Genomic DNA, 22,432 nt, shown 5'->3' with positions numbered 1-22,432 from the left:
TTATGTGAGGGTGAAGGGAATAGAGGGATATGGGGGCAAGGTAGGAGTGGGAGGAGGTTCGTGTGATGGATGAACCAGTTAAGAAGATAAGAAATAGGAGCAGGTGTAGGCCATTTGGTCCCTCAAAGCTGCTCCACCATTCCATAAGATCATGGCTGATGATCTACTTCAACTCCAACCCCGCACTATCCGCATATCTCTTGATTCCCTTAGTATCCTAAAATCTATCGATCTCTGTCTTGAAACTTAACAACTGAGCATCCACAGCTCTTTAGGGTAGAGAATTCCAAAGATTCACAACCCTTTGAGTGAAGAAACATCCTCCTCATCAGTCCTAAATGTCCAACCCCTTATTCCAACACTGTGACCCCCTGGTTCGAGACTCCCCAGCCAGGGGAAACATCCTTCCAGCATCTATCTGGTCAAGCCCCTTAAGAAATTTATGTTTCAATGAGATCACCTTTCATTCTTCTAAACACTAGGGGATGTAGTCCTGGTCTACTCAATCTCTCCTCATAGGACAATCCCCTCAACCCAGCAATCAGCCTCGTGAACCTTTGTTGCACTCCCTCTAAGTCAAGTAAATCTTTCCTTAGGTAAGGAGGCCAAAACTATACTCCATGTGTTTTCTCATCAAGGCCTTTAATTGCAGTAAGACTTCTTTACTCTTATACTCCAACCCCTTTGTAATAAAGGCTAACATACCATTTGCTTTGCTATTTGCTTGCTGTACCTGCATGTTCACTTTCTGTGATTCGTGTACAAGGATACCCAGGTCCCTCTGAACACCAACATTTCCCATTAAAAAATATTCTGCTTTTCTATTTTTCCTATCAAAGTGGATAACTTCACATTTCTCCACATTATATTCCATCAGCCATATCCTTGCCCACTCACTTAACCTGTCTATATTCCTTTGCAGCCTCCTCATAGCTTGCTTTCCCACCTAACTTTGTATCATCAGCAAACTTGGATACATTACACTCGATCCCCTCATCTAAGTCATTAATATAGATTGCAAGTAGCTGAGGCCCAAGCACTGATCCTGGCGGTATCCCACTAGTTACAACCTGCTAATAAGTTTATTCTTATTTTCTGTTTTATGTCCATTAACCAATCCTCAATCCATGCTAATATATTACCCCCAATCCCATGAGCCCTAATTTTGTGTAATAACCTCTTGCCCTAGATATGGCCCTGACGGCTAAAGGGATCAAGGGGTGTGGAGAGAAAGCAGGAAAGGGGTACTGAGGTGAATGATCAGCCATGATCTTACTGAATGGTGGTGCAGGCTCGAAGGGCTGAATGGCCTACTCCTGCACCTATTTTCTATGTTTCTATGTCACCATTGATCATAAACTTAACTGGAGCAGCCACATGACTGGGACAATAAGAGCAGGTCACAGGCTGGGTATTCTGCGGTCTGAGTCTCTCACCTCCTGACTTCCCAAAGCCTTTCCGCCATCTACAAGTCACGAGTGTGATGGAATACTCTCCACTTGCCTGGATGAGTGCAGCTCCAACACTCAACAAGCTCGACACCATCCAGGACAAAGCAGCCTGCTTGATTGGCTCTCCATCCACCACCTTCAACAGTCACTCCCTCTACCACTGGCGCACCGTGGCTGCAGTATGTACCATTTACAAGATGCACTGCAGAAACTCGCCAAGGCTTCTTCAGCAGCACCCCCCAAACCCATGACCTCTACCACCTAATGGAAACACCACCACCTCCCCCTCCAAGTCAGACACCATCCTGACTTGGAAGTAAATCACTATTCCATCATCGTCACTGGGTCAAAATCCTGGAACTCCCTCCCTAAAGGGAATACCTTCATCACACGGACTGCAGCAGTTCAAGGCGGCGGCTCACCACCACCTTCTCAAGGCATTTAGGGATGGGCAATAAATGCTGGCCTTGTCAGCGACACCCACATCCCATGAACTAATGTTTTTAAAGTCTGAAACTAACTTATTTACTCATGTGTAAAGAAAGCTGCCATGATTCTACCCAACAGACCACATGTAGGAGATGAAGGCGGGCATGACAAAACATTCTCCTCTTGGTACCCACATTTAAATTTGCATTTTTCCTCATTCCAACCGGTATATTCCCATGAGCTGTTCCTCCGGTGCTGCAGTTTTAAATGGCAACACTCCTTCTGCTGACGAAAAGTCTCCTTTCCCAGTATCTATCCGGCTGGCCTGTGTTTGGTTTTAGATCAGCAGTGGGAGTCGAGGCTGAAGTCAGGAAGGAGGGTCACTACAACTCCAGAGTGACAGCTGACAAGACTGCACTAATATGGTAAAACAAAAGCAAAATACTGCCTGCGTATGCTGGAAATCTGAAACAAAAACAGAAAATGCTGGAAAGCCATCGGCAGGTCAGACAGCATCTGTGGGAGAGAAACTTGGTAATGAAAGTTCATCGATCTGAAACATTAACTCTGCTTCTCTCTCTACACACGCTGCCTGACCTGCTGAGTGTTTTCCAGCATTTTATTTTTTAATTACAATAACATGGTCCTGCTGCTGGGTCCATCGTGCAAAATTGGTCCACCAGGAAGAAAACCCAATGGAGGACAAGTCCTGCATTTAACACAATCTCTCCCATCTTTTAGCCCCAAACAGAGATGCTCGTTACCTTGTTAAAATGTACTCCCTTCTTTAATAGGTAGGGCTTTCCATCAGGGAAAAAACAATCCCCATAGAACAGCACATCAGCGATCAGCACATCGATCACTGCTCCAGGCTGATGGAACTTTTAAGCGGTCACTTACCACTTTCTGCAAGTGTTTCTCCTTGCGCACATCCACCATCACAAGCCCCTCCTTGACCAGTCCAAGGCCCACGTCATCCTTAGAGTCAGCAAACTGCAGCGTGACAAACGAGCAGCTGGGTCCCCCGAATTCAACGTTCAGCAGGCACTGGGTGTTCTGAATGTCCCTAACAACACTGTCGATTGCATCGGCTTTAGCATCTTCCTGTACGAAAGAACAAGATGATGATCAGGACTGTAGCTAATCCACATCGTTCAATTAATAGCAGTAGATTACAAATCAGTCATAACTACTCATCTGGAGCGAGCCTTTTGGCTGAGTGCTAGTATTTCCACCTCTGGAGTGGAGACCGGAGCTCCGGCTCTGAATTCCGGAATGGCATCCAGAGGGATACTCGACTCGCATCCGGTGGGTGTGGGTGTGGGTTTCCCCCCACCCTCCCCTCGCATTGTGAATTGTGGAAGGCCACAAAACCCTCCCCTTGCATAGGACTACCCTTCCTATCAGCTGGTATAAAGATGGTTACGCCCATGGAAAGAGGGTTGATGTTGTGGCCTGTCAGACTGTTAATCAGCATGCAAACCCGTCAGACTGTTCTCCAAGGGAAGTGTGTGAAGATATGAAAACAAATCAAGTTTGAGCTGTCAGCTTGGCTCAGTTGTTAACACTCCTAAGATTGTGGATTCAGGTCGCACTTCACAGCTTGAACATATTTCAACGCAGCATAGAAGGGTGCTGCACGGTTAGAGGCATGAAGATGGGAGTTAAACTGAGGCCTCACCTACTTGTTCCTGTGGTTCATATTTCTACAAGTTGTGCTCTCCTGAGGTTGCCACTGAGGCATATTGTTGGGGCAGTGTAGAGCAGGGCAAACAGTGTGGCACAGGTACCTAGGGGGACCCACATGATTAAATAGGTTTGAGAGTTAGGAATATCACACTTAAATACCATGCCCAACTGCCATTCTATTTTGTAGTTTTATGTCTCTCCTTACTTTTGTATCTTTCCTTTTCTCTAACCTCCCTTTCTTCTCTAATGATTCTTGAATGTGATATTGCTTTACAGCAAGGATGCATTAACCCACTGGGGGAGCTGCTGTCATGACAGTCGCATCAACACGGGGATGTTAAGTTGCTCTTATATTTGTGCTGTTTTAATATGGATTCTGGGAGAGCAGCAGTGAGCCGGCTGCTGAAGTGCACTGTTCTACAACCGGTTTTACTTATCCTGGCAGCAGATGCAAAGTCCTAGTTTTTCTCAAGTCAATGAGTCATACCCGGATAAGGGAGGCAGATTCAGCAGAGTAAACGCCAGGTGCCAGTTCGCAGTTTCTCGTCACCCAGAAGCCAAATTAAAACTGCGCCAGTATAAAAGGAACTCCAGATAAGACTAAATTGATAGCTTGTGTGATTCTGCACCCCAAGTGAGCGATTAAGGGAAAGTTCTCCGCTATTATTCCTCATATGGCCAGTTCCATAACTCAACAGACATCCAGTTGGTGGGGGGGGGGGGGGGGGGGCGGTGGTGATGGTGGTGTTTGGGAAGGCAGTGATAGAGAAATGAAATGTTTCAGGAGGAAAGGGCTGGAGAAAATCTGGTGTGAAGCTCAGAGATAGTTCTTTACAGCTAGTGAGGGAGAACATACCTTGATTTGAACCAATACATTACAGTTGTCACTACACTTCAAAAGTATTTAATTGGCTAGAAAGCACTTTGGAACGTCCTGAGGTCATGAAAGGCATTATATAAATCCAAGTGTCACTTTTATGTGTGAATATGCAAACAAAATGTATCTCGTTTTGAAACAAATCTTAGTCTATGACCAGTTGGTTCCCTATGTCCAGTAGGTAACACCACCAACTCTATGTACAGTGAAGGTTGCAGATCAGAAGGGCTCGGGTCAATTCCTGGTCTGTGCCAAGTCTGGGATGTGGGCATCGCTGACAAGGCCTGCATTTATTGCCCATCCTTAATTGCCCTTGAGCAACTGAATGGCTGGCTAGGCCATTTCAGAGGGCAGTTAAGAGTCAACCACAATGCTGTGGGCCTGGAGTCACACATAGATAAGGATAACAGATTTCCTTCCCTAAAGGACATTAGTGAACCAGATGCGTTTTTACAACAATCCGGTAGTTTCATGGTTACCATTACTGATACTAGCTTTTCACTCCAGATTTATTTAATTAACTGAATTTAAATTTCATGGCTGCCATCTCCAACTAGTCCAGGCCTCTGGATTACTGGTCCAGTAACATAACCACTACACTACCATCCTCGGATGAAGTGTTCTGATCCAGCCAGGGTGGCATGTGAATGCTACAAGTGACCAGAACACCCCTGGGCTTGGGAGCCAAAAGCCATTCAGGGTTCCCCTTTCCTAATCACTAAAGGGAGAGTCCTGTTAGATAGTGCGTGGGTGTGAATACTGAGAGAGGACAGGATAGCGCTTAGCTGGGATGCATGCTGTGATAAAATAGCCTGCACACTCTCACTTTCTGGACTCATGAATGAAGAATGGCCACTTGGATATGATACCAGAGGGGTGCTTGGCATCTGTGGAAGTGTAAAGCAGCAGCAAGTCTATGCTTGCAAGGGAAAAGGTGGGGGGGAAAAGCAAAGAAATGTCTAAAATCCAACCCAGGATTTTCAGAAATATTTTCAAGCTGTTGACTGCACTCACCTACTCAGTGAGAATGCCTTTACCTGTCAACACTTCAAGGTGTCAGGGATGCATGGGAAGAAGTTGAATAAAGATACTCTGAACTCGATAGATTATAAACATTTCTACAAACTTTAAGATGTGGCTCTTAATTCAATTTCTGCATTCCATTATTTCCCAAGAAAAAGGTCAGAGGAGAAAGGAAGTGCTTTAAACCAAATGAGCCTAGTTTAATTAACTATTTACTGTTATGAGCTAAATTAAATATATAAATTAGTAATTCCCTCAAGAGGTGCACATTCATTATACTTGTAAATTATAAAAGAAAGAGACAAATGGAATCAACTCAGGGTTGCTAGGGAACCAAACGCTCTTTAGTTGAACGAGCATGCTGTAGGACAGTTGATAAGTGTCGCTTTGAAGTTGCAATGATGCTCCCGAGCGACCAGAAGCTCGATAATTTACAACAGTTTCAACATGTTGACTTCCAAATATGGCATCCAAAACACTCGTCCCTCCACTCTCAACAGTGTTGAAATGGAGTCTCCTCACACTGTGCCCTAATCTATATAATCCTTTCTTTTCTTGGACCTCATCACTGTGGAATTCCTTCCCTCTTTTTACAGTCAAGAGACTTTCAGAACACCACGCTTGGCGGCATCTAATTACTAATAACAAAAGATGCTGGAAATAAAAGCCAGCCAGCATCAGTAAAAACAAAAGACAGTTTAACAATTTCGGTACACCCAAAACGTTAACGTTTTCACTCATTGATATTTGCTCATTACGGGGAAAGTACCTCACCTCCTCCCCACAAAAAAATATCCTGCAGCAATAATGTGGGGCAGAACCAGTATCTGGTTCCATTCATTACTCCCTTTCAATGATTCCTCATTGCTCGAGGCAAGAGATGTTAGTGCAGGGGAATGGACTGCACTCTATTTTGGCACATAGTGCCAGTCAGCATCAAGCACTCCCAGGGCAGGTACGGCATGGCTAGCTGAAGAGTAAAGCTTTCTCTACTCTGCCTTCCAGATCAGGTACAACACAGTAGAAATAAAAAGAAAATTGCGAGTGCTGGAAACCTGCAACAATAACAGTATTTTACAGCCCTTCAGGAACAGCAGAGTCAGGTGCACTGTAAATCTTCTTGTTTTATTCCATACGTGTCTCTTAACTTCAGCCTTTACCACATTAATTGACATCTTGCATCTGGCTCGGCTTCAGAGGGAATGCCAATTTAGTTCCTGATTATGGGGCAGTTCTGTGCTGTTCATTTATGCACATTAAAACGGAGTCAAAAACTCATTATACTTTGGAATCTTAACAGGCAGGAGAGAGAAGAATGCTCATTCTAGCGTCCTGGGCTCGAGTCACACTCAGATTCTAGAATTGAAGGTGCCAGCCAGTCTCTTCAGGACCCCTTTTGGACAGATTTGTATTAATAATGCAGCCAATCATATCTCAAAAGGTCTTTAAGTAGTTTGCATAGAATGAGTGCAGTGACTGTTACATAGGAAAAGGCTGCAATCATTTTGCAGACATCAATAAGATTAATTATTAATTGAATGTATTTTTGGTTGAATGAGGCATGTTGACCAGGACACCATAAGAACATAAGAATTAGGAACAGGAGTAGGCCATCTAGCCCCTCGAACCTGCTCCGCAATTCAAAAAGATCATGGCTGATCTGGCCGTGGACTCAGCTCCACTTACCCGCCCGCTCCCCATAACCCTTAATTCCCTTATTGGTTAAAAATCTATCGATCTATGATTTGAATACATTCAGTGAGCTAGTCTCAACTGCTTCCTTGGGCAGAGAATTCCACAGATTCACAACCCTCTGGGAGAAGAAATTCCTTCTCAACTCAGTTTTAAATTGGCTCCCCCGTATTTTGAGGCTGTGCCCCCTAGTTCTAGTCTTCCCGACCAGTGGAAACAACCTCTCTTCCTCTATCTTGTCTATCCCTTTCATTATTTTAAATGTTTCTATAAGATCACCCCTCATCCTTCTGAACTCCAACGAGTAAAGACCCAGACTACTCAATCTATCATCATAAGGTGACCCCCTCATCTCCGGATCAGCCTAGTGAATCATCTCTGTACCCCCTCCAAGGCAAGTATATCCTTCCTTAAGTAAGGTGACCAAAACTGCACGCAGTACTCCAGGTGCGGCCTCACCAATACCCTATACAGTTGCAGCAGGACCTCCCTGCTTTTGTACTCCATCCCTCTCGCAATGAAGGGCAACATTCCATTCGCCTTCCTGATTACCTGCTGCACCTGCAAACTAACTTTTTGGGATTCATGCACAAGGACCCCCAGGTCCCTCTGCACCGCAGCACGTTGTAATTTCTCCCCATTCAAATAATATTCCCGTTCACTGTTTTTTTTTCCCCCAAGGTGGATGACCTCACATTTTCCGACATTGTATTCCATCTGCCAAACCTTAGCCCACTCGCTTAACCTATCTAAATCTCTTTGCAGCCTCTCTGTGTCCTCTACACAACCCGCTTTCCCACTAATCTGTGTGTCATCTGAAAATTTTGTTACACTACATTCTGTCCCCTCTTCCAGGTCATCTATGTATATTGTAAACAGTTGTGGTCCCAGCACCGATCCCTGTGGCACATCACTAACCACCGATTTCCAACCCGAAAAGGACCCATTTATCCCGACTCTCTGCTTTCTGTTAGCCAGCCAATTCTCGATCCATGCTAATACATTTCCCCTGACTCCGCGTACCTTTATCTTCTGCAGTAACCTTTTGTGTGGCACCTTATCAAATACCTTTTGGAAATCTAAATACACCACATCCATCGGTACACACCTCTATCCACCATGCTCGTTATATCCTCAAAGAATTCCAGTAAATTAGTTAAACATGATTTCCCCTTCATGAATCCATGTTGCGTCTGCTTGATTGCACTATTCCTATCTAGATGTCCCGCTATTTCTTCCTTAATGATAGCTTCAAGCATTTTCCCCACTACAGATGTTAAACTAACCGGCCTATAGTTACCTGCCTTTTGTCTGCCCCCTTTTTTAAACAGAGGTGTTACATTAGCTGCTTTCCAATCCACTGGTACCTCCCCAGAGTCCAGAGAATTTACTCTACCCCCTTGACCAAGCTTTTGGTCACCTGTCCTATTATCTCATGTGGCTCGGTATCAAATTTCATCTGATGTTGCTCCTGTGAAAACTATCTTGTGGCACCTGTATAAATGCAAAAGTATACTCTGTGGCCTGAGGGGGCAAGATTCGTGTGCTGAAGGCAGGCGGCAGAACACCTAGACGAGTGGATGCCACATTTACTCTACTTCTTCAAATAGTGCCCTGGGATACATAACACTCAAGTGAAACTCCAGCACAGAGACAGAGCTGTGGCCTAATATCTCATTGACTGAACAAAAAACAAAAATCAACTATAATAAACGCACTGTAAGCTTTATCTTGGGCTATTTTGAAGGTATTTGCTTGTACATTTAAGTGCCAATAAGATCATTGAAGAGTTCCGCTATCTGAGCATGCAGTTCTACTCTGGTTGATTGAACTCGAATATCCACTGCGGCTCAGGAACCCGTCCCAAACATTGCTTCAGGTGAGGCCACTGGTGTTTAGTTTCTGAAAGAAATCTGGTGCACACACACACTTCTATGTGTACCAGACTTTCAGGACGAGGACTTTTGAGAACAAGTTTGTTCCCTTTTCAGAGATCAATTCCATCTATCCACCTTCTCACCATATCCCTCAATCCTCTCCAGAAATGCATCTAATTGTCTCTTGAAGCATTTTATATCCTTCAAAGTCCAGCTGTGATGACGCATTTCACAAACTCGGACTAACCTCTCGTGTTGTTCAATAACTTACTATTTTTTAAGCTTGCATCCCCAGAACACTCGGAAGTCATTACAAGGCAAGTGTAAGGGGTTCAAGATGGTCTTCATAGAGTGCAGGGTGATCTCATTCATTATCACATCCCTAGTTTTGCCAACTGCAGATGTCAACATGCTCTCATTCAGAATTGAAACCCTCCTGAAGCGCCAATCATGGTTGTGTAACTGCTGAAAACCAGTCGTTGACTTGTCATCTAAAATCGCAGTGCTGGCATATGCCACATTCAGATATTTCACAGCAATATCATAACAATTTCATTGCAGTGCAGTGGTGGGGGAGGGCATTTTAAATCACTTCTGTTATGTATGCATGTTAATGTATGTACTGTAACACTAGACCACTGAATGTACCTTCACCCTGTATACACTATACCTGTACCACCAGAGGGTGCTGCTGCTGGAGACCGAAGGGTCACCTGTACACTGCAGGTAACTAAGTATAAAAGAGAGCTCATTTCTTGGTGTCCTCACACTAGGAGTTGCAAAAAAGGACTAAGGTCACGACAGTTCAAGTACTATACCTTTACCTCATGGATTCGTTATTAGAGTGCTTGCATATACAACAACTTCCAATTGAACTGTGGAGAAATAACCCCTTTGATTCCCTCTTACAAGTGCACGGTGCCTAGAGAGAGCAACATCAGGTAAAGTACGAGTACTTACAAGTCTGTCATTGGTGCTGAGGGCAAAACAAGGGGATGAATTAAGAGCATTACACACAAAGCCAATTCACAACACTGAAAGGTATTGGCTTGTCTATTTTCCCAATAGGTACCTGTGCCAATAGGCTAAATATGCCCAGTGGCAACACCTCTAACGTCACGGTAACTGGACTGGCTGCAGTTTTGTCTACACTTATACACTGGGTTATAGAATCACAAACTCGACTGATCGCCGAATATTGAAAAATAACTCTTGTACGTGTTGGAAGGGGTTACTCTGCTGCAATCTTACTTACATCTTGTGGCACCTGGATATATGCAAAAGTATACTCTGTGGCCTGAGGGGGCAGGATTCGTGTGCTGAAGGCAGGCGGCAGAACACCTAGACGAGTGGATGCCACATTTTCTTTCTGAGGGAAAGAACAACAATAACTTGCATTTATATAGCATCTTTAATATAGTTTTCACAGGAGCAACATCAGATGAAATTTGACACCGAGCTACATAAGGAGATAATAGGACAGGTGACCAAAAGCTTGGTCAAAGAGGTAGATTTTAAGGAGTAACTTAAACGAGGAGTGAGAGGTAGAGAGGAAGAAAGACTTAGGGAGGGAATTCTAGAATTTGGAGCTGAGGCAGCTGAAGGCACGGGCGCCAATGGTGGAGGCATTAAAATCGGGGATGGGCAAGAGGCCAAAATTGGAAGAGCGCAGAGATCTGAGCGTTGTAGGGCTAGAGGAGATTACAGAGATAGGGAGGGGCAAGGCCATGGAGGGATTTGAACACATGGCAGGCAGACACAATCTGGCGTGGCATAGCTTCTCGAACACATCCATACTCAGACTCTAGCTGAATTTTTTTAATTGAGGCGTTGCCAGACCATGAGCCAATGTAGGTCAGTGAGCACAGGTGGTGATGGATAAACAGAACTTGGTGCGAGTTAGGATATGGGCAGCAGTTCTGGATGTGCTCAAGTTTAGAGTGTAGTAGGTGAAAGGTCTAGGAGAACATTGGAATATTTTGAACAATGACACTTATAATATCTGAATTTTAAGTATTAAACAATTTTTAAGATTACAGCTAATAAATTGTAATGCACTGATCACAGAGCAGGAAAACAAATGCAAGGGGATTAGAGTCTTATTAAAGACAGTTTAAGAGCAGTGCTTTTAAGATCGAATCATACATATTTCCAAATGTCCAAAGCATTTTGTCCTCCCTCCCCTACCTCCAATTTTCTTTCCCCTCTGCTAATAGGCTGCATTTTACTGGGTTGACTCCACAGGCATCAGCCCTTCAGAATGTCAGTTATTGTTCATGTGCGTGCCAGATCTGCAAGCTGTTCAACTGTATAGAGCAACACAGCCAAGTTTTACTCTGTGCATACCCAGAGCACACTTGCAGCGGGGTTCACTGGGCAGCAATGAGGAGCAGGAAACCAAGCTTCATTCTTCCACTCCCAGAAGCAGAAAGGCCAACTGCAGCAGCCAACTTAGATCAGTTAACACGGTACTGGTGGGGATAGAACCTAAGACCTTCTGACCTGTATGCCTTAGCATAAAAGGAGCATGCCCAATGGATTTAGATTCCAGTTAGACCCCACTGAAAGGATCAGAGATATCCAAAGTGCAGAGGCCGAGTATGGATGGTTAGAGAAGTTATGGAGGGAGAGGAAGATTGAGATTTGGTCACCATCCTCCTGAGCTCAGCAACTGTAAAGCGATTACTCCCACAGCCTTCACATCACCACGTGTGTTGTCTGTAAATAGATTTACCAGGGCAAATGATACTAAGTGAAAGACTGAATCTAGAACGCTTATCCTAGTACAAGAGACAACGGCTCCAAGTTTGTCGCTCTAGCGTATCTAACAGGAAGACTAATGGTAGATGTATGCTAGGTTGTGAGACTGGGTAGTAAATACTATAACCCAGAGTGCCAGATACATCTGTGGGCAGAACTTACCAGGCACCAGTCCCAAAGCCGCCAGTTGTTTAGACAATGTGTGAATGAGATGTGAAGTTATCATGTATTTAAACAAAATAGTTCGCCGTTCCTTTTATGGCCCCAACCTGTCACTTGCAGGTCGAGGCCGCCGCTGATCGGGGCCATAAAAGGAGCGGCGAGCGGCGGCCTGGAGCAGCATGGCGGCCCTGATCTGTGAGGGACCATCAGTGGCAGGTCGGGGCCATAAAAGGAGCGGCGGCCAGGAGCAGTGTGGCAGCATACAGCGCGAGCTGGTGCAAGAGGGAGATGGCAGCAAAAAGGATGACTGGATTGGACGTCATCAATGTCCAGGTCAGTGATTGGAGCATGGGCAGCCACTGCAGGAGCGGCGAGGTTGGGACGCTGGAGCAGCGAATGATCGTGGGGCGACGCGATCGGGGCCCAGGAGAGGCGCGAGTTTGGGGCCAGGAGAGGCGTGGGTCTAGGGACAGCACAGGCCAGCCCACACTGTGACCGTGTTCGCACTAGGTCCGTGCAGCAGAGCTGGTCTCCAGTCGTCTTGGTTAATCCTTGCCACTGGACCAAGACCTAGCTCTGTCAAGCCCATGTGGTGGCTGGGTGTGCAATGGCCACCACACATTAAAAAAATCCACACACAGGCATCTTCCATTCTTCAGGATGTAGTTCGGGACCTGGAATATTAGGTCCTTCATTGAAACACCTGTGAACTCATCCCTTTTTGGCGTGGAAGCAAGTCATCCTCGATACGAGGGACTGCCTATGTTGATGAAACAAAATAGTACTTTAAAAAATGATCTAATTAAAAAAAACAAGTCTGCCCCTTCCCCTTCCCCCCAGTTTGTCAGTGTGAAGAAAGCGATGCTCAGTATTGTTGCTAATTATAATTTAATTTCTTCCTCATTGCTGGCTCTGATTCTCTCGGCTTCACAGCAGGCGAGATACAAATTGATGGAAGTTAGTGACACTAGTTGGAAGCAGCATTTATTGCAAGGAACGGGAGGGGGTTAACGACTGTTCATAGCGGAGGGAGAAAGCAATTGATGCCCTTATATGCCCAATTCTATTACAAATCACAGTGGCAATATAAATTTAAAGGCACCTTTGACTTGTCACATACAAAGAAACGTGGGTTAGTACTTCAAAAGCTCTCTGCTCAGCCTCAAATTAACAGGATAAACTGGGGTTGTTGGGTGGGCGGGGTAGGCTTAGAGAGAATTCTGACTATATTTCTACCTCTGAACCTGTATGACCGACAGCTGCCCTTTCATTTGATGTAGATTCAGAGAGCTGAGTGCAGAGTGCAGAGACCCGTGAGCTGAAGAGGGTTTTTATTGCTGTGATGTGGAACCACTTCAGAGCTGTAGAGGAGATTTGACAGAGCGGTAGCAATCTGTGCATCAAGAAACTGATGCAAAACTCTCAACAGCTGCCACGGAGCAACCTGAAGACATATCACTAACTGTTAGCCTTAAGGAAGCCTTTTTTGTGGTCACGGGACTGCTAAATGAATTGAGCTGGGGATATATGCCAACACTCCTTGAAGGCACGCAGTTTTTGTCTCGCAAAGCAGATGGCGGCGGGATCCAAGTGCCAGGACAACCCTGTCACCCGAATCTGGTGCCAGCTGCAGTAAGAATGGTGTGCCAGATAGAAAGTCTCGTCAGAGTGGGTGGGAGCAGAAAGAAAGAAAAAGCTTGCAGTTATATAGCGCCTTTCACAAAACAGCAGGACATCCCAAAGTTTTTTTAAAAACGTGTGTTGCTGTGATGCAGCTACGCAGCAGCCAATTTGCACACAGCAACGTCTCACAAACAACAATGTAATAATGACCAGATAATCTGTTTTTAGGTGTTGGTTGAGGAATAAATATTATAAATATCGGTCAGAATACCAGAGAACTCCCCTGCTCTTCTTTGAAATAGTGCCACGGGATCATTTACGTCCACCTGAGAGGGGAGACAGGGCATCAGTTTAACATCAAATTGAAAAGACGGCACCTCTGACAGTGAGTACTCCCTCAGTATTGCACTGGAGTGTCAGTCTCGATTCTGTGCTCATTACTTGGCACGGCTTCCTTGCTTCCAAGATGGAGGAGACTAGGAGATGGTTGGGACATGAAGAGTTGAGAGCAATTCTCAATTGCCGAGCTTACTCCATTGCTGCAGATTTTTAATTTTTTTTAAAAAAAAGGTGATTTCCCCCCTCCCTCCCATTTATTCGACAAAGAATACTAGTGCCATGAACTGAACACTGCTGCAGTTTTGTGATCCAGCGTTGGCCCAGAGTACAGCTCCCTCAACTCTGTTCAATGTGCCTTATCCCTGCCATCAATTGCAGCATTTGTACTGCAAATTATAGCGGAAGGGGGGGGCGTGCGGGGTGGGAGAGATCCAAACTACAATCAGTGGGCCTTGAGCAGTCTGTGGGCCCTAGCAGTCCAGTCCATAAAACCCAGCCCTATTTGCATGTACAGATGCAGGGTCCAATTTCCGGAATCCGGACCAATTGGTGGCAGAGTCATCCGGAATCCATCAAATGTTCCGGAATCCGGACCCTACCGACCTCGTGGGCCCGCCGCTGCCTAACCTTGGGCCTCGCCTCACCGCCCTTACCTCACCTTGGGGCCTCCTTGCTGGCTGCCTGAACAGCTCCTCCGTGACGTGGCCCCGCCCGAACAGATCCTCGGCGAGCAACACCCCCCCCCCCACTTCTGATGTCCCGAAATTCGGAAATACCCAAACCTGGGCTTGGGTACTTCCGGATTCGTGACATCAGAAAGATGTTCCAAAGTCCGGAAAAACGCAGAATCTGGAACGGCCTCGGTCCCGAGGGTTCCGGATTCTGGACGCTGCACCTGTATATTTTTTTTTACATGCTGGTGTGACCAGTTTGATTTCCATGGGCCTGGAAAAGTCTGTTATTGGTATTGCCAAGATCTGTTATTTGGAGTTTGAGATATGTGAAAATTTACAGAACTTAGAATGAAGGAGGCTACTCGGCCCATCGTGCCAGTGCTGGATTAAACTTTACATATGGACTGCAAGGCTGAATATGTAGCTGTGGTATGTTCTCTACGACATCACAACACACAGACTTTACAAGATGGCTCTTAACAGAGGAACTTGTGTTTATTGTATTTACAGCAATGGCTGCATTACCACAATAGTCCACTAGGTGGAGTAGTCCACTAGATGGAGCTCTATATTACACTTCTCCCTCCTTATAAGAAATAATTATAACAAACAATCATCCTACATAGCCTGCATGGTTATACATAACAAAAGACATGGACTGATTTTGCCATAGTTACAAATCAAACTCAACCACTGGTTTTCTGTTACAAAGCGGATACCTTCGCTCTCGAACAGAACTTTCCAAACATGGTGTCAAACTTAGACGCATTCTCGGCTGATCCTGAGGAAAGTTTTCCTCCAAGGGATACCCTAGATCGACATTTGGACTCTCTACAACTTCAGACTGTTTGTCTGCCTGACTCGAACTCAGACTTAAATTCTGACTTTCTTTTGGACTTGTTTCTAGTACATCTGATGTAGGATGCGCTACTGGTACTCTACTTTTAATAAAATTATCTGATGAGTCAGAAATAATCAAATCATTCCAACTTTCAACTCCTTCCACATCTCTAGGTAAAATATGATCAATATGAACAAACCTAATCTGTCCATGATCAAACATCTTGACCAAATATCTGCGAGGGCCACATATCCACCACTCTTCCTGGTAACCACTTTTACCATTTATGGTGATGGTTCTTCACTCTAACCTTCTGATTTAATTTCATACTTCTCTCTCTTACTCTACCTCTATCATGATTCTTTTTCTGCCTTCATTCTTTCTCTTCTACTGATTGTGTCAAGTTTGGCTTTAACAACGAGAACCTGGTTCGTAGCTGTCCTTTGAGAAACAACTCTGCCGGTGTTCTACCAGTAGTTGTATGAGGAGTATTACGATAAGTAATTCGAACATTTGCCAACTTGTGGTCCAACAACAACTGTTGTTTCTTTGGATGTGGATCCAACATTTGCTTGATAAGAGCACGTTTTACAATTTGTACTGTGCGTTCTGCTGCACCATTTGAAGCAAGGTGCTACGGTGGAACCTTGGTATGTTTCACACTACTTTTGCTCGTGAACTGTGCAATTCTTCTGAACAAAATTGTGGTCCATTATCAGACACAATTTCTTCTGGGAGGCCATATGAAGAAACTAATCTTCGCAAATGGTCTAGTGTTTTACTTGTTATTTTCCACATCGGAAACACTTCTACCCACTTCGAATGGCTATCAATCACAATAAACAATTGCTGTCCTTCTAAAAAAGCAAAATCGATATGTAACCTTTGCCATACCCTGGGAGGCCATTTCCATGGCTGTAATGGTACTGATTGTGGTTTCGTGCTTACCGATTGACATGTTATACACTGACCAACGATGTACTCGATATCTTTATCTAGACCTGGCCACCATAAGTAACTGCATGCAAAACTCTTGGTCAAGCACATTCCCAGGTGCTGGTCATGAAGATCTCCTAATAATTTGGACATGAATTTATTTGGAATAACTACTCTTGCACCCCACATAATACAATCTTTATCGACGGGCAATTCATTCCTATGAACGAAGAATGGATGAATATCTTTCTCTGATTCCTGGTTTGGCCAGCCATTTGCTATGTAATCATACACCTTTGACATAACTGTGCCACATTTGGTTGCTCCATCAATCTCTTCAGCTGTGACTGGCAGTTCATCAATGAATGAAAAATAGAACACTTCTTCTCTATTGGATGTAACTTGTGATGGGGATGGCAACCTAGATATAGCATCAGTATTACTGTGATCAGCTGATCGTCTGTACGCAATGTCATATGTATTTACTGACAAAATCAAAGCATTCGGGCTGCAGCTAGGCTTGGAACTGGGGACTTTGGCTGGAGGATTGCTGTCAGGGGCTTATGGTTCGTAATGATGGTAATTACGACCATACAAGTATTTGTGGAATTTCTTGACCCCAAAAATGAATGCCAAAGCTTCCCTTTCGATTTGCGCATAATTACGCTCACTGGCAGAGTGCGTGAAGCAAAAGCAATTGGTCTCTCCTCCCCACTATGTAGTACATGAGAGATCACTGCCCCAACTCCATATAGAAGTGTCACATACCAGCTTGAACTCCTTAGAAATGTTAGTGAACTAACATGGTACTCTCTACCAACTGGCTTTTACACTCCTTGAATGTTGGGTCGCATTCTTCTGACCACTTCCAATGGACCTGTTTTTTTCAACAGTTCATTCAGTGGATGTAACACTGTAGCCAAATTTGGTAGGAACTTCCCATAATAGTTCAAAAGACCCAAAAATAATCGAAGTTCAGTGACATTCTTGGAAATGGGTGAATTTCGAATTGCATCCAGCTTTGCCTTGGTTGGATGTAAACAATCTTTGTCTCCTCTGTGCCCTAAGTACTCCACTGAGTTTTGAAATAATTCGCATTTGTGAGCAGTCAGTCATACTCTGTGCTTCTATAGCTGTTTGAGCACTTCATTCAATATGTTGTTATGGATTTGCCTGTTTGGTGCTGAAATTAGTATGTCATCTAAATAACGTACTACCCCTTCAATGCCTTGCAAAATCTGGTTCATCACCCCATGGAATATGGCGGGGGTGGAAGACATTCCAAATGGTAGCCTATTACATTGATATAGGCTTAGATGAGTATTTATAGTCAAGCATGACTTGGGACTCCTCATCTAGTTATAAGTAAGCATTTGAGAGATCTAACTGAGAAGATCTGACCACCTGTTGGTGTTGTGAACAAATCTTCTACATTTGGCAATGTTTTGGGTAGATTACACTCTAAAATCTGGTTACTTTATAATCACCACACAACCTTACCTTACCATCTGACTTAGGTACAACAATGGGTGCAGCCCAATTACATAGATCTATCTTAGAGATAATGTTCTCAGTTGCTAGTCTTTGGAGTTCTAGCTCAACTCTCTCCTTGAGTGCATATGGTACAAGACGTGGCTTGCAGTAAACTGGTCTAGCGCCTTTCTGTACGCTGACACTCGCCTTGAAGCCTTGGATCGGACTGCCTGTTTTGCAGAACACCTTCGGATACTTCTTGATGTCATCATCCTTCGATGCAAATCTCATTTCAACACGAAAAATCTCATTCCAATCCAGCTTCAGTGATCCCAACCAACTGACTCCTGCCACTACTGAGATAGGCAAGGTCTGAAATTGATCCTTGTATTTCACCGGTATAGTGCTACCACCGACTACAGGAATTTGCTCTCCTGAGTAGCCTCGCAACTCTACCTTGGATTTCTCCAATGGGAAATCATGCAATTTGTTGAGATTTAGCGATTCCGGTACTACGCTCACGTATGCACCAGTGTCGATTTCCATGGGTATCCTGGTACCTGCAACGTCTACTTGGATGACAATACTTTTCGAATCGCAGTTAGATACCCCTGTGCTCCTGATGACGTATACCTCCTCATCCTGTTGCTTTACTTCCATGCTATGTAGTCTCTGGGGGTTTCTACTTATGACCTTGAAAGTTGGTTTACTCTTCAGTCGGCATGCCTTCGCAAGATGCCCAGTTTTCCTGCAGAAGAAACACTCTGCCTTCACATATGGACAACTTTGAGTAATGTGTTGTCCCAAGCACCGATAACATGACTTCAGTGTATTGTCACCATGGCCAGCTGCTCAGGCTGGGCCCAACTGCCTTTTTCTTTTAACCTGCAGGCAATTCACCTCGGTTGTCTGATGACTGGAAATGGTGCAAAATTCTCGGGAATATTGGTTGGCCATATCCATTGACATAGCTGTCTGACAAGCTAAGTCAAAAGTCAAGTTAGGAGTTGTCAACAACTTTCTTCTGATCGCTTAATTTTTCATCCCACAAAGCGGTCACGCAATGCCCGGTCCTGAAAGTTTCCGAAATGACAGTGAATAGATAGCTTCTTTATTGCTACTATGTAGTCACTGATACTTTTGTCGGTTAATTGCTTTTGTATTCCAAAACGTTAACTTTCAGCAATTTCCAGGGGCTCAGGACTGTAGTGCTGTTCTAACTTGCTTAGAATCACCCCAAGTGATGTGTCCTTTGGCTTGATGGGAACAAGCACATTTTTCAGGGTTTCATACACCTCGGGGTCTGCTTCAGTCAAGAAAATAGCCCGTTTTCTTTCAAACACCACCCGGTTACGGTTATCATCGGGAACTTCGATGATACAATTTGCGGTGAAAAACATTTCTAGCCGCTCCACATACGCTCCAAGTGCCCTATTATTCCCATAGACGCAGCCATCTGGACTCCTCAATTGAGCTAAGTGTGCTTGTAATTTACCTTGGACTTTTAGCTGTTGTGCAACACAAAGGACCTATCTAGTCTCTCTGTTGTTTGGCTGGAATCATCTACGAACAAAAATTTCAGCTAGGGTATCCACGAATCCGATCCTACGTTGCCAATATGATATCTTCTTTACGACATCACAAACACACAGACTTCAAGATGGCTCTCAACAGAGGAACTTGTCAGGTGACCTGTCACCTGATGCCTTTATTGTATTTACAGCAATGGTTGCATTACCACAGTAGTCCATTAGGTGGAGCAGTAATCCACTAGATGAAGCTGTATATTGCAGTAGCCAATCGGCACGCGGTGATAAAATGCTTTGATGGTCCTGCTCTACCAGACTAGCGTGACATTTGTATTTCCTGAATTGTCCTTGTGGCTTTGGTTAATGAGATTGCAAATTTGGTAACTATTATGGGCAGCCTTTTCCTGTGGAGGCACAGAAACCAGACTGCTTCCACTTCATTTACAATGGACAGGAGCAAGGTTGAATCGCAGGTCCGAGCTGAAAGGACGGTGTTACAACTGACTGTGCCTCGCAATCCTGGTGTTGCCACAGGCTGAGAGCAACATGTGGGCAGATTATAAGCCATTTGCAGTTTTTGATGATTTCAGAATGGTTGGGGCTCTGGGTTAATGACCATCAATGTCTGTACAGATCTTTGAGAATGTCTATTTGCCTCTTGTATTCACCCAAGCTGGCTGCCTGTCAATTCCGCACGAGTCAGAAGTTTAAAGAGTTTCAAAAAAATAATTAATCCCTCTCCCTTCCTTGCCTGAAGGAGCTGGGGCCATGGGTCGACAGGAACTGGCTGCCTCTGCTATTGTGCTCAAATGCTGATGATTCTTGCGAGAGTCAAGCATGAGTGGTCAGTCGGTACCACAACCAAGTCTGATCCCATCCTCACCTGACTGCATGCATGCACTTTCCAGTGATGGTTAATAGATAGAGATTAGGAGCGGGAACCATGGCAGATTTCCCCCTCTTATGCAGGTACAGTAGGGATAGTTCTTTATGTGGGTGATGCTGGCGAGGTCACATTTATTGCTGAAGATGGGAGTGGACCTGCTCCTTCAACCGCTGCGGTCCTTGTGCTGATGGTCCTCCAACAACAATGTTAAGTAGGATACAGACCCAGTGATGATGTAGGAGCACGGATATATGTCCAAGTCAGGATGGTTCTGAAACTTGGAGAGGAACATGGAGGCGATGGTGTTCCCGTGGCATTACTGTTCTTGTCCTTGTCTGTGGTAGAAATTGCAGGGGAGGGAGCTTCTGTCAAAGTTACTTTTGGCAAAGTTGTTGCAGTCCGTCCTGTAGATCGTATATACAGCAGCCAGAGATTATCGATGATGGAGGGGGCGGATACATAGTCAAGTGGCAGGGCCACCAATCAAGCAAACTGCTCTGCCCTTGATGATAGAAGTTCTCGAGTGTTGTTGCGGCTGCACCAATCCAGGCGAGTGGTGAGGATTCCATCACACTCCTAACTTAAGCCTTGTAAACGATGAAGAGGTTCTGAAGGATCAGGAGGCAAGCCACCATCGCTTAGTACCCATATACTGGCCTACTCTCGTAACCACAAGGTTGATGTGGCTGGTCCAGTTAACTTATGGTAAATGGTACCCCTACCCCACCCCATTACATGGTTGGTGATGTTGCTGCAGTTAACAGCCTAAGGAAGATGGCTAGGCTCTCTCTCGTTTGAAATGGGCATTACCTGACACTTACGTGTCACGAATATTACCTACTACTTGTCAGCTCAAGCTTGGATATTATCCAGGTCCTGCTGTAGGCTGGCAAGGGCTGCTGAATATGGTTGGGCTGAGGACAGTTCCTTGAGAAATTCCAGCAATTATGTCTCGCGGTGGTGATGACAATCCTCCGACTACCATGACCATCTTCCTTCATGTCAGGTTTAACTCCAGTCACTGGAAGATTTTCCCTTTGACCGCCCACTGACCTTAGTTTTGCTACTGCATTGTTGATGCCATATTTGTTCAAATGCTCTCTGTCTGATTACCTCTCCTCTACGTGCCCTTCCCCCTTCATCCCCGCCCTCTAATCCCACTTCACCAAATGACTATATATGGTCTGAACTCTCCATGTGCAATGCAATGGGAGATGGACCAGTGCAACATAATAACATGTTAGGGTTGCTCCCTTTTCCCAAGTTGAAAGGCACACATATGACAGGGCAGGGGTTTGGATCATGGCTCCAGTTATGATGCTGGCACTACTGCTGATCAGTTAATTGAAAATCTTGGCAACTAATGACTCCACGCCATGAGTGACAGAAGTTGAGGGGAAAAGTGGAATTCCATTAAACTGAAGATCCTGATGTCCCATTGTTTTTTTTTAGAAATTTCTCGTGAGCTTTCTCAAAACAAGACTGACAGGCAGGGGTCCTTGTTCCTTTACAAAACAATGAAAAGAGCAGGAGAGGAGGAAAGGGGATGCTGACTCTCTGCTAAAATCATTAGGGGGGGGGCGGGAGTGATTTGTCGTGGGAAGACATCCCTGCATGCAGCACAACATGAACCCTCTTTCCCAGTATCACAGCACTGCCTAAAATTCCAGAGAGCGGTGGAAATGTCAGGTCTCTGAGCAGATAATACACTTGTTCCAGTAATTACTTAACCAATTTGAAAAAGGAATGAGCTAAAATATTTGCTATTCCCAGAGATGGCTGCCTCTTATCTGCAGGGACTGGATATGTTGAACTCAGTGAAGCACACTAACTGGAAGTGAATGTTCGATCACTCTTCTGTAAAAGCAGCAAGCTGCAATTGCAATGTGTTCCCTTCTTTTTGGAGGGGGATGATTAACACAGCACTGTGTATGACTGGGTTGAGGCTACATTTGATCGATAGGAAAAAAAAATTAATAAGCGTTCCTGTTGGAAGGAGAATCACAACTGAAAAGGAATAACTTTTTAATTCAAATTCAAAGAGGAGAAAATTTATGCAATCATGGTCTGTGGCAGAAGTAGCATGGGCATCAAACGTGAGGCACGTTAGTTGCAAATAATCCCATTTCATCACCAGAGGGGAAACGATACCTGTAACAGGATCGAGGCGT

General features: G+C 44.7%; 1 protein-coding gene across 1 annotated transcript in view; it reads right to left on the bottom strand.

Moving 5' to 3' along the window:
* Nucleotides 1-22,432, bottom strand: part of snd1 (staphylococcal nuclease and tudor domain containing 1) — a 1,067,139-nt gene that overhangs the window by 48,951 nt on the left and 995,756 nt on the right. The window contains exons 21-22 of the mRNA XM_070897262.1: nucleotides 10,294-10,407; nucleotides 2,781-2,984 (exon numbers count right to left, since the gene is read on the bottom strand). Coding sequence (XP_070753363.1) covers nucleotides 2,781-2,984; nucleotides 10,294-10,407 — 318 coding nt within the window. The remainder of the gene's footprint in view (nucleotides 1-2,780; nucleotides 2,985-10,293; nucleotides 10,408-22,432) is intronic.

Source organism: Pristiophorus japonicus, chromosome 13 (genome assembly GCF_044704955.1).
Source record: "Pristiophorus japonicus isolate sPriJap1 chromosome 13, sPriJap1.hap1, whole genome shotgun sequence".
Lineage (NCBI taxonomy): Eukaryota > Metazoa > Chordata > Chondrichthyes > Pristiophoridae > Pristiophorus > Pristiophorus japonicus.
The sequence above is the reverse complement of the archived record's forward strand: the minus strand, read 5'-3'. Positions and strand labels throughout refer to the sequence as shown.